Here is a 13,038-nt window from a genome sequence, read left to right as displayed (position 1 = left end):
CTGGGAAACCACACTACTTCGGAGAAAAAGAAGCCTGCAAAACAGTGTGTAGAACAAGGAAAAGCAGCCCAGAACTAAACAGCATTCTTTTACTACAAGCAAAATATTACTGGGATAAAGAAACAGCTACAGAACTTACATTCTTTTTCTAGAGTAGTTATATTGTTAAAAGCCAAAAGTCTGTTAAAGGTCTCCAAGAAAGGAATCAGGATCTTCAAATACTGCAATTAAATCAGGGAACATCTGCAGTCAAGTACCATAAAGTTTGGTGACTTCTTTGTAATTCAAGAGAAAATGCTAAGAGGATAACAATGTCACTCAACATAAATGCACTTTGTTCCAAGTGCTACATTTAAAAAAAGATAAATTTTTATACTCTGACAAACCATAAGCAAAGAGAAGCATGAGTGCTGAGAACTGCCTTTCATTGCCAGCACAATTTTTTTCCTTACTGAAGATCTATATACAGAAAAATCCTCTGTGCTTCCAGAAGTCTTCCCCTGGAACTGCCTACGAAATTGTGTAAAAGCCCGACTTCATAAACAAGCATAGTTAACACTGCAAGTTGGGTGCCATTAAATTACTATTTTCCACAGCAAAGTTATTACAGCATCATCTCCTCTCAGACAAAACAGAGGCAAAGCTTTCCCTTCCAAGTTTTAATGGTACTTGGCTTACTCAATACTTTATACAGAATAGGTAGAAAAAAGAAAGGAAAACAAATGCAGTGTCAATAAACAGTGTTTCTCTTCTTAGAAAGCTGCCCTATCCCAAATACTGGTTAAGAAACTAACTTTAATTTCAGGCCAGAGAATACAGAGTAACCCCAGTAAAAAAAAGCTTCATAATTTACAAACCGCTGTCTTTACTATGACCTAGTAGGAGACAACTCATCAGACAGTAACAGTTTTCATCGCTTTTTTTTCTGACACCTTCAGATAAGAAATCCAAAAGTACAAGTTTAATAGGCAGTATATTCCATTTCTTCAAAGTCAGAAGCTAGAAACATGTTAAGAAAGCATAATGCTAAGTAAAAGCCATTCCCTTATATACCAAAGATATGCAAATTTAAAAAAAACTTTTATCTAGCCACTATTTTTCAAAACACAAAACAAGCTTACCTACCAAAGCTTACCAGGTCTAGCTGGTGGACTGACTTGAACATTACACTTAAAATCCAAAAAGTAAGTTTATGAGTTCTTAAAACACGTAAAAGATACGTATTTCCTTGAAAGATCAACTGTGAAAGAAAGCCTTCAGAGGACCTATTTACAGAGTTGTATTTTACACTTACTTTCTTCTGTTTGCTAGCATGTAAATGAAATTGGAAGTTGCCAAAGTCCTAATAGGTTTTACTCTCACAACCTACACCACACACTACACTAATTAAAGAGAGAGGACTCCAGCCACCTAAATGCATAAAGACTTAACATTTAATGCCATCATGTTAATATTACAATTCTTTCCTAATACCAGTAATACAAAAATTTAAATGTTCTATTCTGTGCTTGTTAAAGGCAAGATCTTCATCTACTTTTCAAAAGGAATTTTGACCAGTAACATTCTAAATTTCGAAATCTAAAAATTAACATACATGTTACTTCCTTTACCATGATTCCATGGACACATACTTCCCAATTTCTTTTCTATTAAAGATCCTCAACAGCAGAGTAAAAAAATAACAGTTGCACAACCAATCCCATACAATGTCACTTCAGAAAAACTGCCAAACATACCATATAAATTTAGAGCTACTTTCTATCTAAAACTCATAAACTTTTAAGTAAACTTCAAAATAACCCCCAACTGAAGGTAGTAGTGGTAGTGAAAGTCAAAAGAAAGCTTTTAATCAAAATGAACAGCAGAGTGAATTACCTCTTTTACACTTGTATGTTAGAGGGGAGGCAGTGGTGTTTGAAGCCTGTTTCATGGAGGATCTATTCTCACTGTGATTAACTCTTCTCATCCCAGTCTTGTTCACACAGAGTGAGGAAATGGTTTTCATAGTAATGAATAATACTAAATAGATAGAAGTTGGGATAGATTCTTTCTCAGCCCTCTGCTATGTTTCATTACTCTGACTTCCCTCTTTCCACCTACTTTGCAATTTCCTCCCTCCAATGCACATTGTTCAGGCAGCTTCCACTCTCTTGTACCTGTCCTAATGCCTTGTTTACTTCTGACTGCTGATCAATGATCAGGCTAATTTAACCAGCAGTTAGCCTCTTCTCCTCCTCTACTGAGAGGGCTGCTAAGAGAGGAAATAAAACGCAGCAGCCTGCTTCTGGCTCTTCACTGTCCCGTTGTTATGAGGACTCTGACCTCCTTCAGGAACTCCTTCATGACAGAAGCACCCACCACTACTTCAATAAAACTAAGAACTCATGATTTAAAATACTCCACTCAGTCTCTAATAGCAGTAGGAATTTGAATCTTAGAACTTTATTACAGTCAGTAACACTGGTCATTGTCACTACTCATAATTGCCAATTAAAAAAAAATGTACAGAAGAAATACTCATAAAAATTCAGTTGTATTTTGGAATTAAAATATCACAAGTTAGAATCAAATCTCATGAAAATAGCCTAGATAGCACACAATATAGCAATATAATTAACGCTGGGTATATATAATTGTTAAAAATGTTATTTTTAACAATTTAATAAGAGTATGGGATGAGGCAAACATATAATTTGTAAGTCTCTTAACAACAAACATAGCAAAACACCCAGGATTTCCTCCACAAGAAACAGCTGAGTACAGGTGGCTTAACTGAACTTTTTCTGCACAAAGTTCTACTTAGTCTGTTATTCTGCTCCCTATATTTAAGTAGAATGTCCTTTTCCCTGCATCTTGCAGTTTTTACTCCTGAATAATACATGTATCTCCCTTACAGCATTCCCAAAGCTACCCTCTTTGTCATCTTTGTTTCCTGCATATCAGTATCACCTTATTTATGCATTTAAGTAGAGCTACAAGGATCATCTATGCTCTCAGTCTGTCCATCCTCAAGCATGAGAATCCTCAAATCTTTGTGCTTCCTTTTTTCTTTAATGGAAACACTTTTCCACATCTACATGGCCCTCCATAGTCCTATTCCCTGTAAACAATGCTAGCTTTAAGTCCCTATTTGTTACTGTTACAGAACTTCACACTTGAGTTGGTCTCATAAGACCCCCTAATCTCTTCAAACTCCATGTTTGCCTATGGCAGTTGATCTATAAATAAGAGATGCACTGAGGGGGGCAGCTGTTCATTATGTTTTAAGTACTTCCATACAGAGACGATGTCCCCACGCACAAGGACCTGAAAGCAAGAACAAAGTTACTGCACTTTTCTGATATGCTGAATGTACAGAGACTCTCTGAAAACCAGGGATCTGACAAAAACTTGGAAGACCTTTACTGTGTTCAGTGCAAGGTAAACCTGGAAGTCTCTCTCCAGAGAAGTGGTTGTCAGTGTACAGTCTCTTTCCACACAAACCATGCAGTAAGCAACTTTGAAAAATGCTTTGTTGGCACTGTCAGTCAGGAGGGCTTACCCACAGCACACGTTTTAAAACCTTAACTGAAAGCAACTGAATTTCTTACCATGGAATACAGCTCTACAAACACAAGTATTATAAAAATAAGCTGTAACAACAAATATCTTTCTACAGGTACCAAAGGTATTCACGGGGGGGAGGGTTTGACCATTTTTGAGTTATTAATTATCAATTTAATTATAGCTTAGACATTTTATACATGTACACTTATATGACATTTAGCCAGTTGTCTTCACCACAAAAGACAGTCATGATTAAACAAGTCCTAGGTATCAGCATGCTACATCAGAGAATCTTTCTGTTTGACTTCAGAGCAAAAGTCACTAGGAGTGACTTTTTAAACACTAGCTTGAAAGCGATTTGATTAACTCTGCCTTATGTTCAGTATAATACTCTAAATTTTTGTTCTTTGTTTTCTAAGGGATGAGAGAAAAAGAGGTTGTTTGGAAATTTCATGCAGTTTGGGGAAATAAATACTGGAGATTTTTCAATGAGGCTTGTTTTGTTATATTCAGTTAGATCATAGGAAGACCATAGCACCTTTCTAGCAGTTGCAAATCAAGCACTATTGATTCTAAAATCCTGAAATGCACAGCAATTAAGAAAAACAAACAAATCCAAACAACAAACCAGCTAACTTTCCTTTCCCTTCAGAAGAAGGTAAAAAGAAAAAAAAAAAACAAACAAAAAAGTAGCCTTGGTTTCAGTGAAAAACTTCAGCATTATTCTTTAAATATCTTTTTTTTCCCCTGCTGTATGTAACTGCAAAGCTAAGGAATACCCTACTTCTAAAAGTACTTCAGTGATTCAATAGCCAGAGAATATGGCAAATTATTATGTCTTTAGCCTATTAATGGATGCCAATGTCCACGACACCACAGCATTTCACCTATATTCTAACACCTACCTTCAATTCACACTGACAGAAAGATCTGGTAAATCAAAGTTGATACTCTCCCGTTTACATCTGCCCAGCTCTACTTTACTATAGACAAGAGACAGGATTTAACACACCTTTGCTTGTTTTGAAACTGCAGACAAACCAAGTGTACTAACACAACCTCCCCCCCCAATTAATTTCCATTAATAGTACAAATGTTCATTTTCTTAAATCAGTATTTCACTCAGAATTTTGAGGACGACTTAATTTTTCCAGTCTGTTATTATATGATGTGCAAAGGAGCACTTTCTGATCAGAATAAATGAAATTTCGTACTGTGTTATCATTCTGGGGAAGGATCAAGTACAGTGGGATAGTGCTCCTTCCTCTTAAACTACAAATAATTTTCCTTCATCGCTACTGTAAACATCCATGCTTCAGGTCAATCCTCAGCCTTTAAATCCAGCTGGGCTCACAGAGAACACCAGAATGTCTTTCCTATCTTAAGGCCAATTCTGGCACACAACTAAGCAAATACACTTCCTATATAAAGCCTCATCTTCAAGATGTTTTCATACATGCATAACTCCATTAAACGTAGCTCCACTAAAGCAGAATTCCTGGTTGTAGGAAAACTGAACAGAATTGCAAGAGTATGCAGGATGAGTATCTCTGGACAGGTAAAGAGAAGACAAAAAAATAACAGCTGTGTCCTGAAAACTAGAACCCAACAGCAGCCTACTAGGTTTGCACAGGCATTTAATTCTGAAATTATTTTAAAGTATGATCAGATATATTGAAGATCAGTGCACTGATAAAAGATGCATGATTTTATAATCCATCTACACAAGTATGAATGGTATACAGTGCCTCTGCATTAATCCAAAGAAGAAAAAAATAAAGAGGACTTCTAAGAACATGAGTACTGTAAACACATTTGTGGTGTGGAACAAGTATTTTCTAAAAGCACTTATAAGATATTTATTTTATTGCAGCTATTACAACAGGTAAAAGTAGTGCTGCAAGTTGTTAACTCTATGTAGAAGAAAGAAGCACTGATTTAAAGTATTCTCTACTGAATACTTCATGTCTTCATACAAAGACCAAACAGTACTTAACAAAACAGAGAATTTTCTTCCAAATACACTCAGTAACTGGAATTTTCTAAAATAGAACTGTTACCATTTTTCATCAATTGGAAAACACTATTCTTTTTCTAGGAAGCAGAGATAGAAAATAACATCAGCTCAAAAATAATGGGGATATCACTACTGTCTATCATATACTGTAAAAACAAAGGAGGCTGACTTGGCTGTGAATATTTTTCTCTAAGATCCTGCCAAGAAAGGCTCTACTAAGCGTTTATTATCATGTTCTGATTAAGAGTTCTACACAGCAGCTAAATATGAAGAAGCTTTTCTTCAGTTCTTGTGGGGTTTGGTCTATGAAGTACATAACTACACAGTATAGCACTACAATACACCAAGCTATTGAAAAACAGTCTCTAAAAGAGCTAATATTTGCTGCTAGTAAAAATACCAGAATACTATTTCCGGTTATCAAATATTGCAGTATGTCTAAAGTGAGACACATCAGTTGTAAAAGTAAGGTAAGTTTATTTAAAATCTTTGTGGTTATAAGGAAAAATACCATACCTGTAGAAATAAGAAAATTAATAGGTGTTACAATGTCTGCATAATTGCTTCCAATGAAACTTCCACTTTCATTTAACTGCAGTCTTCCAAGCATGGTAAAAGCACACTTAGTCTAACACTCTCGTCACCTGAGTAATAACTGCTAAAGTTTAGTATTTATGAGAAATTAGTGATTGCTTAAATAAAAATCATTAAAGATAACTCACCACCATCCCTTTCTCTAACTCTGTGAGTATGCACACTTTTTGCTTTACTGTGCCCTGTGTTGTCACCATATTTGTTTTCAGGGCTATCAGAGCGCCGTAACATTTTATTTGGTGGTGAAGGATCTGTGGCATCTCGCATCTTGTCATGACGGTGATCACCACCACCGGGGTGACTCTTGGATGAATACTTAAGAGCCTGTAATAGATCACAACAAAATAGGCACTTATATTACATACAAAGTTACAAAACTCGCATTAAAATGTTCTAAATTTTAGATGACTTTCCAGAACACTTTTTAATTAATTTTCATTTCCTATTTAAAAAAAAAAAAAACCAGCACTAGTCTTTATAATTTTAATTACCTACATTAAAGCAGCAAGTTCTGTAATTAGAACTCAAACCATTTTCTCCCACTATTACTTCCAATATAACACTTGCTGGTAAGAAAAACCTAATTTCTCTATTTTTTCACTGACAGACTACACACTTTCAGGAGCAAATGGGCCAGAGCATCCCTGGACCTCTGGGAGAAGCACAAGTCTCCCCTTGCTATTAATATAAACAGAAATTACAATGGAAATGTAAACCTTGAGCATGTCCTTCATATTGTAGCCCAAAACATGTAACATATGCACATTACATGTTCATTTTGAAGTATTTATTTCATACTACTAATTTTGAAATATTTATCAAAACCTACATATTTTGCCTCACTTTAACCAGCTTTATTCTGCAGTGTGAGCTTCCAAGGGGCAAGTGTTTACACTTACATGAACCGTCACTGACAGCTGCCTTGGACTGTCAGTTCACACTTCAGTGATACAAATACAGAGAAACCTAAGAAACCAGTTCAATTCCGTGCCCCAAAGAGAGCAATATCACAATATGTAACATTCCCCGGATTGACACCTTGAAAACTGAGTTTTTTCACTAAACACAGGAGTGGTCTACAGTATCCACCTTATAGGAAATGAGGTTATTGTCAGCAGCTTAAAGATTTTATGGTTTCTGAACGTGCCTAGCAGCTGGCAAGGGCAAAAATTAAGCTTTATTGGCAACCCCCAGTTATTCAGGGTCTAAAACCATACCCTGCTCAGGTTACAGTACACAGCAGCAGTTTTGGGGAGAAGAAAGGACTTGGGGAGGGGGGTGGGGGAAGAACAAGATGTCTTTTGTTTTTGAAAAGAAAACACTCACCTCCCCCTGGATCTCCACTCCACGCCAAGTGACCCCGGGTCGCTCTCCCGCCCCTCGTACCGTTCCCTTCCCCGACAACTAGGCCCAAGCCCTACACGGGTCGCACTAGGCCTCTCTTCCTCGCCCCGGCCCCACAGGCCTCAGAAGAGCCCCGGAGTACCGCTTCCTCTGCGCGCGGCCGCCGCTGCACCCCCTTCCGCTCCCCCCGAGCCTGAAACGGTGCCGAGGGCCGAGACCGAAGCGTCTCTTGCACCGCGGCCTGCGGCGGCAGCCGAAGCCTCCGCTGGAGTAGCTCGCTCGCTCCCCCCCCCACCACCCCTTCTCCTCCCCTGCTCCTCCTCCTGGGCCTAGCGGCCGGCGCTTCAGGTACCTGGTAGGGCTGCGAGTCCCCCCTGCGGTCGTGACAGCTAAAGAGAAAGCGAGAGAAAGAGAGAGATGTTAGCGAACAACCGTTACCGGCCGCCGGGGAAGGGGGCCCAAACATGGCGGAGGGGAGGGGGAGACCCCGCGGGGCCAGGGGCCAGAGGAGGAGGAAGGGATTTACCCATCACTGAGTCTCTGCTGTTTCCTCGCATACATTACCATCAATGCCCGGCCTGTGTGTGTGAGTGTGAGGGGACCAGGAGGGGACGGCCACGGCCGGGCCACAGGCGCCGAGGGGGGAGGAGGGGGAGGCAGCGCTCCGCCTCGCCGCCGACCGGGGGCAGGGAGAGGGGAAGGGAGGGAGGGGGCGGCTCAGGCAGCTCGGCTGGGAGCAGCGCTCACGGGCCCATCTCCCCCGCCAACAGCGAAAGGAAAGACGCCAGGAACTCGGTCCCGCGCGCGCTGAAACACTCCGGGACCACCGACTCCACTGCTGCCACCGCCGCCGCCGCTGCTGCTGCTGCTGCTGCTGCTGCTGCTGCCGCCGCGGCCGCCTCCTCCCCCCGCTGCGCTCGCCGCCGCCGCTGCTCCTCCAACTACATCCGGGAAACTCGGGCTACGCTGCGCTCGGTTAACGTCGGCTCTTTTCGGCTCTTTCCGACACGCTCCGTCCCCTCTGTCCCCTTTGCTCTCGGACGACTCTGCCTTCGGGAAACATCGGCTGCCTTCGCCGAGCCCAACGCCCTTCAGTCTCTCCCTTCGACAAGCATCGGCTCGTTCCGTAACTCTATTGCCTCACAACCGGCCAGCCCTCCTCGTCTTTCCTTCCCGAACGCTACCTGTCTTCGGAAAACATCGGTTGTTTCCGTAGAAATGTTTTCACGCTCCCGTCGGGGTGGCGCCGCGTTCGGAAACGCTCGGGTATTTCCGTGACCCCTCACCCTGCGCCTCTGAGGGATTGTCGGTCGGAGTCGCCCTCGGCCGGGCGCGCCCGGCTGATTGGCCGACGGGAGCGCGCTACTGGTAGCACCGCGCCTTGCTTCCCCCCGCGGGCGGGACGGGCCGAGAGGGAGCCGACAGGGCGGTAACACCAGGCAGGTGGGGGCAATAGGGGGAATTGCGAGAGTAAGTGGTGGGGCGGGGGCAGACTGCGGGATAGGAAAGGGAAGGTTTCCTCTTACCTACTCCCTCCTCCCTTTCCGTCCGGGGACTTGATGTAGCGGCAGGAGCCATTTTGTGTGCGGCTTGTCTTCTGCGAGGAAGCGTTCGGCGGTGAAGAGGTTGTTAAAATGTCCCTGGGGAGGCGATGGTGGCGGCCGTCTCGCAGGTCAGGCCCTGTTGCCTGGCCACCGCAGCGGCCCCACGTTGTCTAGACTTGGCGATGGCGGGACTTGGTTCCCGGCCCCCGTAGAAACGCCGCCAAAGCTGCCGCAGCACCGGCCGTTAAGGCAGCGAGGCGCTGGCGGTAGATGGGCCTGAGCGCAGTGAAACTCTTGCCGGGTGGGGGGCGGCGGGTGAGGGGCGCTAACGGGCACTAACGGCCGCCTCCGGCGACCAAACGGCTCCTCCGCGGCCCGGCACACGTGTCAAATTGTAATCCTAGAGCCTCTGTGTAGCCAATAGCGCCAGGTTGGTTTGCTTCAGGTGGCTCCAGGCTGTGTGAGTGAAGCGGGCCCTGTGCTCGGGTTCTGATGAAGATCCCCCTCATCAGAGGCCGAGTGGATGCTGCCGCTGCTGGTGCCTGTTCCTGGGAAAGGTGCCCTGGGTTATTCCTGAACAAACTCTCAAAGTCTGAGGTACAAATCATCATCTATTCAGAATGGTATTAAGATACTATGATACAAATGTTTTATACCAGAGTTGAGCATTGTTGTGAGGGTACTGTAGGAGAGACCAGTTTCAATAAGGGTATACTATGCCGAATTCTGTGCTGTCCTTTTCTTGAAAAGGGAAGGTACATGGCACAAATCAGAGCTAGCATGTTAAGCTTACACAGAACATCTTTCCCTGTGGCTCTGCCTCTGCTAGCGTAGTATAATTCGTGGTACATCTCTTAAATAATTTTTATTTGTTTTGTTGTTGTGGGTGTTGATTTTGTGTTTTAGAGCTAAGAAGGCTGTTCCAGAGAGGGGACTAACTGGAGCGGTGGCTGAGCTCAAGGACGGGGGTGAAGGATGACTCAGCAGGGAGCTGCTCTTCAAGGTTACAATAACGAGCTAGTGAAATGCATTGAAGACTTGTGTATGCAAAAAGAAGAGCTGACCAAACAAATCCAGCAAGCAGAAGAGGAAAAAAATAAACTCCAGCATGAAATCCAAGTCCTGAATGAAGAACTGGAGCGTGTCTGTGAAAACCTGGCCCAAAAGGTAGCTTCACGGAATGAGCTTGATAAAATTCTTGCTGAAACCGAAGCTGCTTATATGAAGATTTTGGATAGTTCTAGAACTTTACTTAATGTCCTGAAGAAGGAAGTGGGAAATTTAAAGCATACGCCAGAACTGAAAACTAATGTAACCTGAAACACTCAACTGTTTGGACTCCGCAGTGCTTAAATTCCACTAGGTGAGAGATGTGGTTAGCCACAGAGCCTTGCAACAACAGTATAAGCAGAGAGGGATTTTCTTCCAACTTTTTTGTATGTTACTATTTTTAAATGCACTAGAAAAATAAATGAAATAAAGCTTCTGGTTTACTATTTAAAACCTAATTACTTAAGCACTACAAAACTATATTACAAATAGGTGGCTGAGGCAGATGTGAGCCTGTTGGTTTTAACATGGTGATGCTTCAGGGCTATTCTGAGAACAGGAAAAAAATCATCATGTTTTATTGGTCACTTTTGGGTGGCTACGAGTGAATTCCTGTTTGAATGAAAGCTAGTGGATGAAAGTAGACCAGATACTACTTCTTTACAAATGCTTAGGCTTTACTGCTGGGACCAAATAGAATGAGCCGTTTAACCTCCTAGTTCAGGATTCTGATGCATGCACAGACAGACCCTGCTTGCAATCACCTCTACTTGTCTGGAATAACAGAGGGATAAGGTGAGAAAAACAGGACTAATGCAGAGCATGGAGGCTTAAAACTTAAGGCTATATATGGTTCATGCAACTTAGCCTTGCTTAGAAAAGAAGCGCACTACAGTGTGCCAAGGCAGGTTTTGGTGCAAGTGTATACCTACTGTGTGAAGGGCACAGGGCTGCTGGCAGCTGCACCATGTAAGGTCAGACCAACTAATCCACTTATAGGTAAGGAAAAGATTACTGTAGTTCAATAGTGTCTAGAAATCCTGAAAAATCTACCGTGGATCAATAAAAAGTACTAAGAGTTAAATACGAGGCAAAAAATATTTTAGCTGAAAGCAAATAGAACTTCTGGAAAGTGTATTTCTAGTGTCCTTTAGTTCTATACCCATCTATTAAATAATTGTAAGAAAATACAAAGAATAGTCAACAACCTGAAATGGTGAGAAATAAATATAAATGAAAGATGAAAGTAGAAAACGAGATTAGAAATAGTTTGCAGCTGTCAGGCATTCTTACAAATGAGGTTAAAATCTAATTCAGAGATCAGGGAGGAGGTAACAGCATGGAAGAAATCTCAGTTTGATCCTGTTTTCTATTTCTAATAGTTACTAAACCTGTCTGTGTTTGTGTATACATACACTTTTTGTCGTGCTCATTCATGTGTTAGAGCAGTAGCTTTATTGTTAAGCTATGTCTTCTAGTCAGACCTTCATGCTATACCAATTAACTAAATTGAAAGAAGTGCAATTGTAATCTCCTTACTACGTCTCTCAGGTGCAAGTATATAGGGCATGTGGATGTGTATAGTTTCAGTAATAGCTCTTCACCAGTACAGGAAGCAAATTTTATGTTCTCCTGATTGCCACACTACATCAGGGATTAGCGTGACTGAGCTAATCAACAGTTTACTCATATAGCACTTGCACTGGCTTCCCTCCAGCAATGCTGAGGTGATAAAACTGGGTAATCTCAGAAGTACTGCTGTTGTAGTACTGCAGTATTCAGGAACACCTTAATACAAAAATGTAACCATTTTTTAGTAGCAAAGTGATTTGACTGGATGGTTCTCCCCTTAGTCTGGTAGTAGTAACTAATTTACATCATAATAGGAAGATTTAGGAAAAGGTATTGACTAAAGAGTACGTTTGGGGTTTTTTGATGTTTTGGGGTTTTGATTTTTTTTTTTTTTTTTTTTGCATAGATAAAGTGCAGCTTCTTATCTGGAAGGGAACTTGAAATTTTAAAAAACAGTTGTATCATAGCTTATTTATAGACAACAGTACAGTTAATTTCTTGTATCATCACTCAGACAATAATGGGAAATATATTTGCCTTAGACAATATTCTGCAAGCTCTAATTTTTCTGTTTTTTAACCTCCTTTTCCTCATACAGTAAGAACACTTTGAGTTGAAAAATCAGTATGATAGTTAGACTCCTGTGATGCATGTTTTCCAAATACAGTTAGTATTCAGGGCTGTATCATATCCTGTCAGGTGTTTGAAAACAAAAATAGCAGCAAATCTTTGTGTGCTTTGACAGTTGTTCAATAACCCAAATCCTGCTAGAGATTTGTGCTGCATGATCTCCAACAGTAAGTGGAATTACTTGCTGTAATTGATGAATTCAAGATGCTTCCTCAAGAATTGTTGCTGTGGTGAAGGGAATGGATATTTTGTCCTGGGGGAGAAGTGAAGCTGCCTTTTGAGTAGAGATCACCCACCTGTGGATAGGTCTTTGTTAGCCTGGCTCTTGGTAAAGGGTGTGAGACAATTCCAACCAACTGGTTGTAATGGTCATAGTTAAGAAGTCTTGTGCACGGGGGAATCACTGACCTTGCTGGAAAAGTGTAACCTGTTCCTGCTTGAAACTCAGGGAATTATATTTTAGTGATATGCAGTATTAGATAGGATGCTGTGAGAAGGATATTTAGTTAAATCCTGATCCCTTTAGGGACTATTTTGTGAAATCTGAAGCGTTCTTGCTTTAGATTCAAGTTGTTTAAACATTGAAAGCTGTGGCTAAACAGAAAAATAGAGATGCTCAAGTTCCACTGAAGTCTGCAAGCCAGGAAGTGGTTTGTGTTCACTGTGTAGTACACCAAGTTCCTGGTCAACTGCTGTCTAATCCTTCGGTCGAGTTTCAAGTTTTTTGGCTTCCCTTAGCAT

At 41.6% G+C, this 13,038-nt stretch overlaps 2 protein-coding genes across 5 annotated transcripts in view; one reads left to right on the top strand and one right to left on the bottom strand.

Moving 5' to 3' along the window:
* WAC (WW domain containing adaptor with coiled-coil) overlaps nucleotides 1-8,111 on the bottom strand; it is a 51,444-nt gene extending 43,333 nt beyond the window's left edge. For both annotated transcript variants that reach the window (XM_054390001.1, XM_054390002.1), the window contains exons 1-3: nucleotides 8,028-8,111; nucleotides 7,854-7,890; nucleotides 6,286-6,481 (exon numbers count right to left, since the gene is read on the bottom strand). In XM_054390001.1, the coding sequence (XP_054245976.1) occupies nucleotides 6,286-6,481; nucleotides 7,854-7,890; nucleotides 8,028-8,068 (274 nt within the window). In that variant the 5' untranslated portion in view covers nucleotides 8,069-8,111. The remainder of the gene's footprint in view (nucleotides 1-6,285; nucleotides 6,482-7,853; nucleotides 7,891-8,027) is intronic.
* Nucleotides 8,112-8,909: 798 nt separating this feature from the next.
* LOC128973743 (microtubule nucleation factor SSNA1-like) lies at nucleotides 8,910-10,521 on the top strand. 3 transcript variants are annotated; one of them, XM_054390141.1, is made up of 2 exons: nucleotides 8,910-8,944; nucleotides 9,952-10,521. In XM_054390141.1, the coding sequence occupies exon 2, from the start codon at nucleotides 10,021-10,023 to the stop codon at nucleotides 10,363-10,365; it is 345 nt and encodes a 114-aa protein (XP_054246116.1). In that variant the 5' UTR covers nucleotides 8,910-8,944; nucleotides 9,952-10,020; the 3' UTR covers nucleotides 10,366-10,521. The 3 variants fall into 3 exon arrangements, with proteins under 3 accessions (XP_054246116.1, XP_054246117.1, XP_054246115.1); XM_054390142.1 differs by lacking the exon at nucleotides 8,910-8,944 and adding an exon at nucleotides 9,099-9,126; XM_054390140.1 differs by lacking the exon at nucleotides 8,910-8,944 and adding an exon at nucleotides 9,600-9,642.
* The last annotated feature ends 2,517 nt before the right edge of the window (nucleotides 10,522-13,038 follow it).

This window comes from Indicator indicator, chromosome 20 (assembly GCF_027791375.1).
Source record: "Indicator indicator isolate 239-I01 chromosome 20, UM_Iind_1.1, whole genome shotgun sequence".
Lineage (NCBI taxonomy): Eukaryota > Metazoa > Chordata > Aves > Piciformes > Indicatoridae > Indicator > Indicator indicator.
Note: the sequence above shows the minus strand (reverse complement) of the source record. Positions and strands in the feature narration are given on the sequence as shown.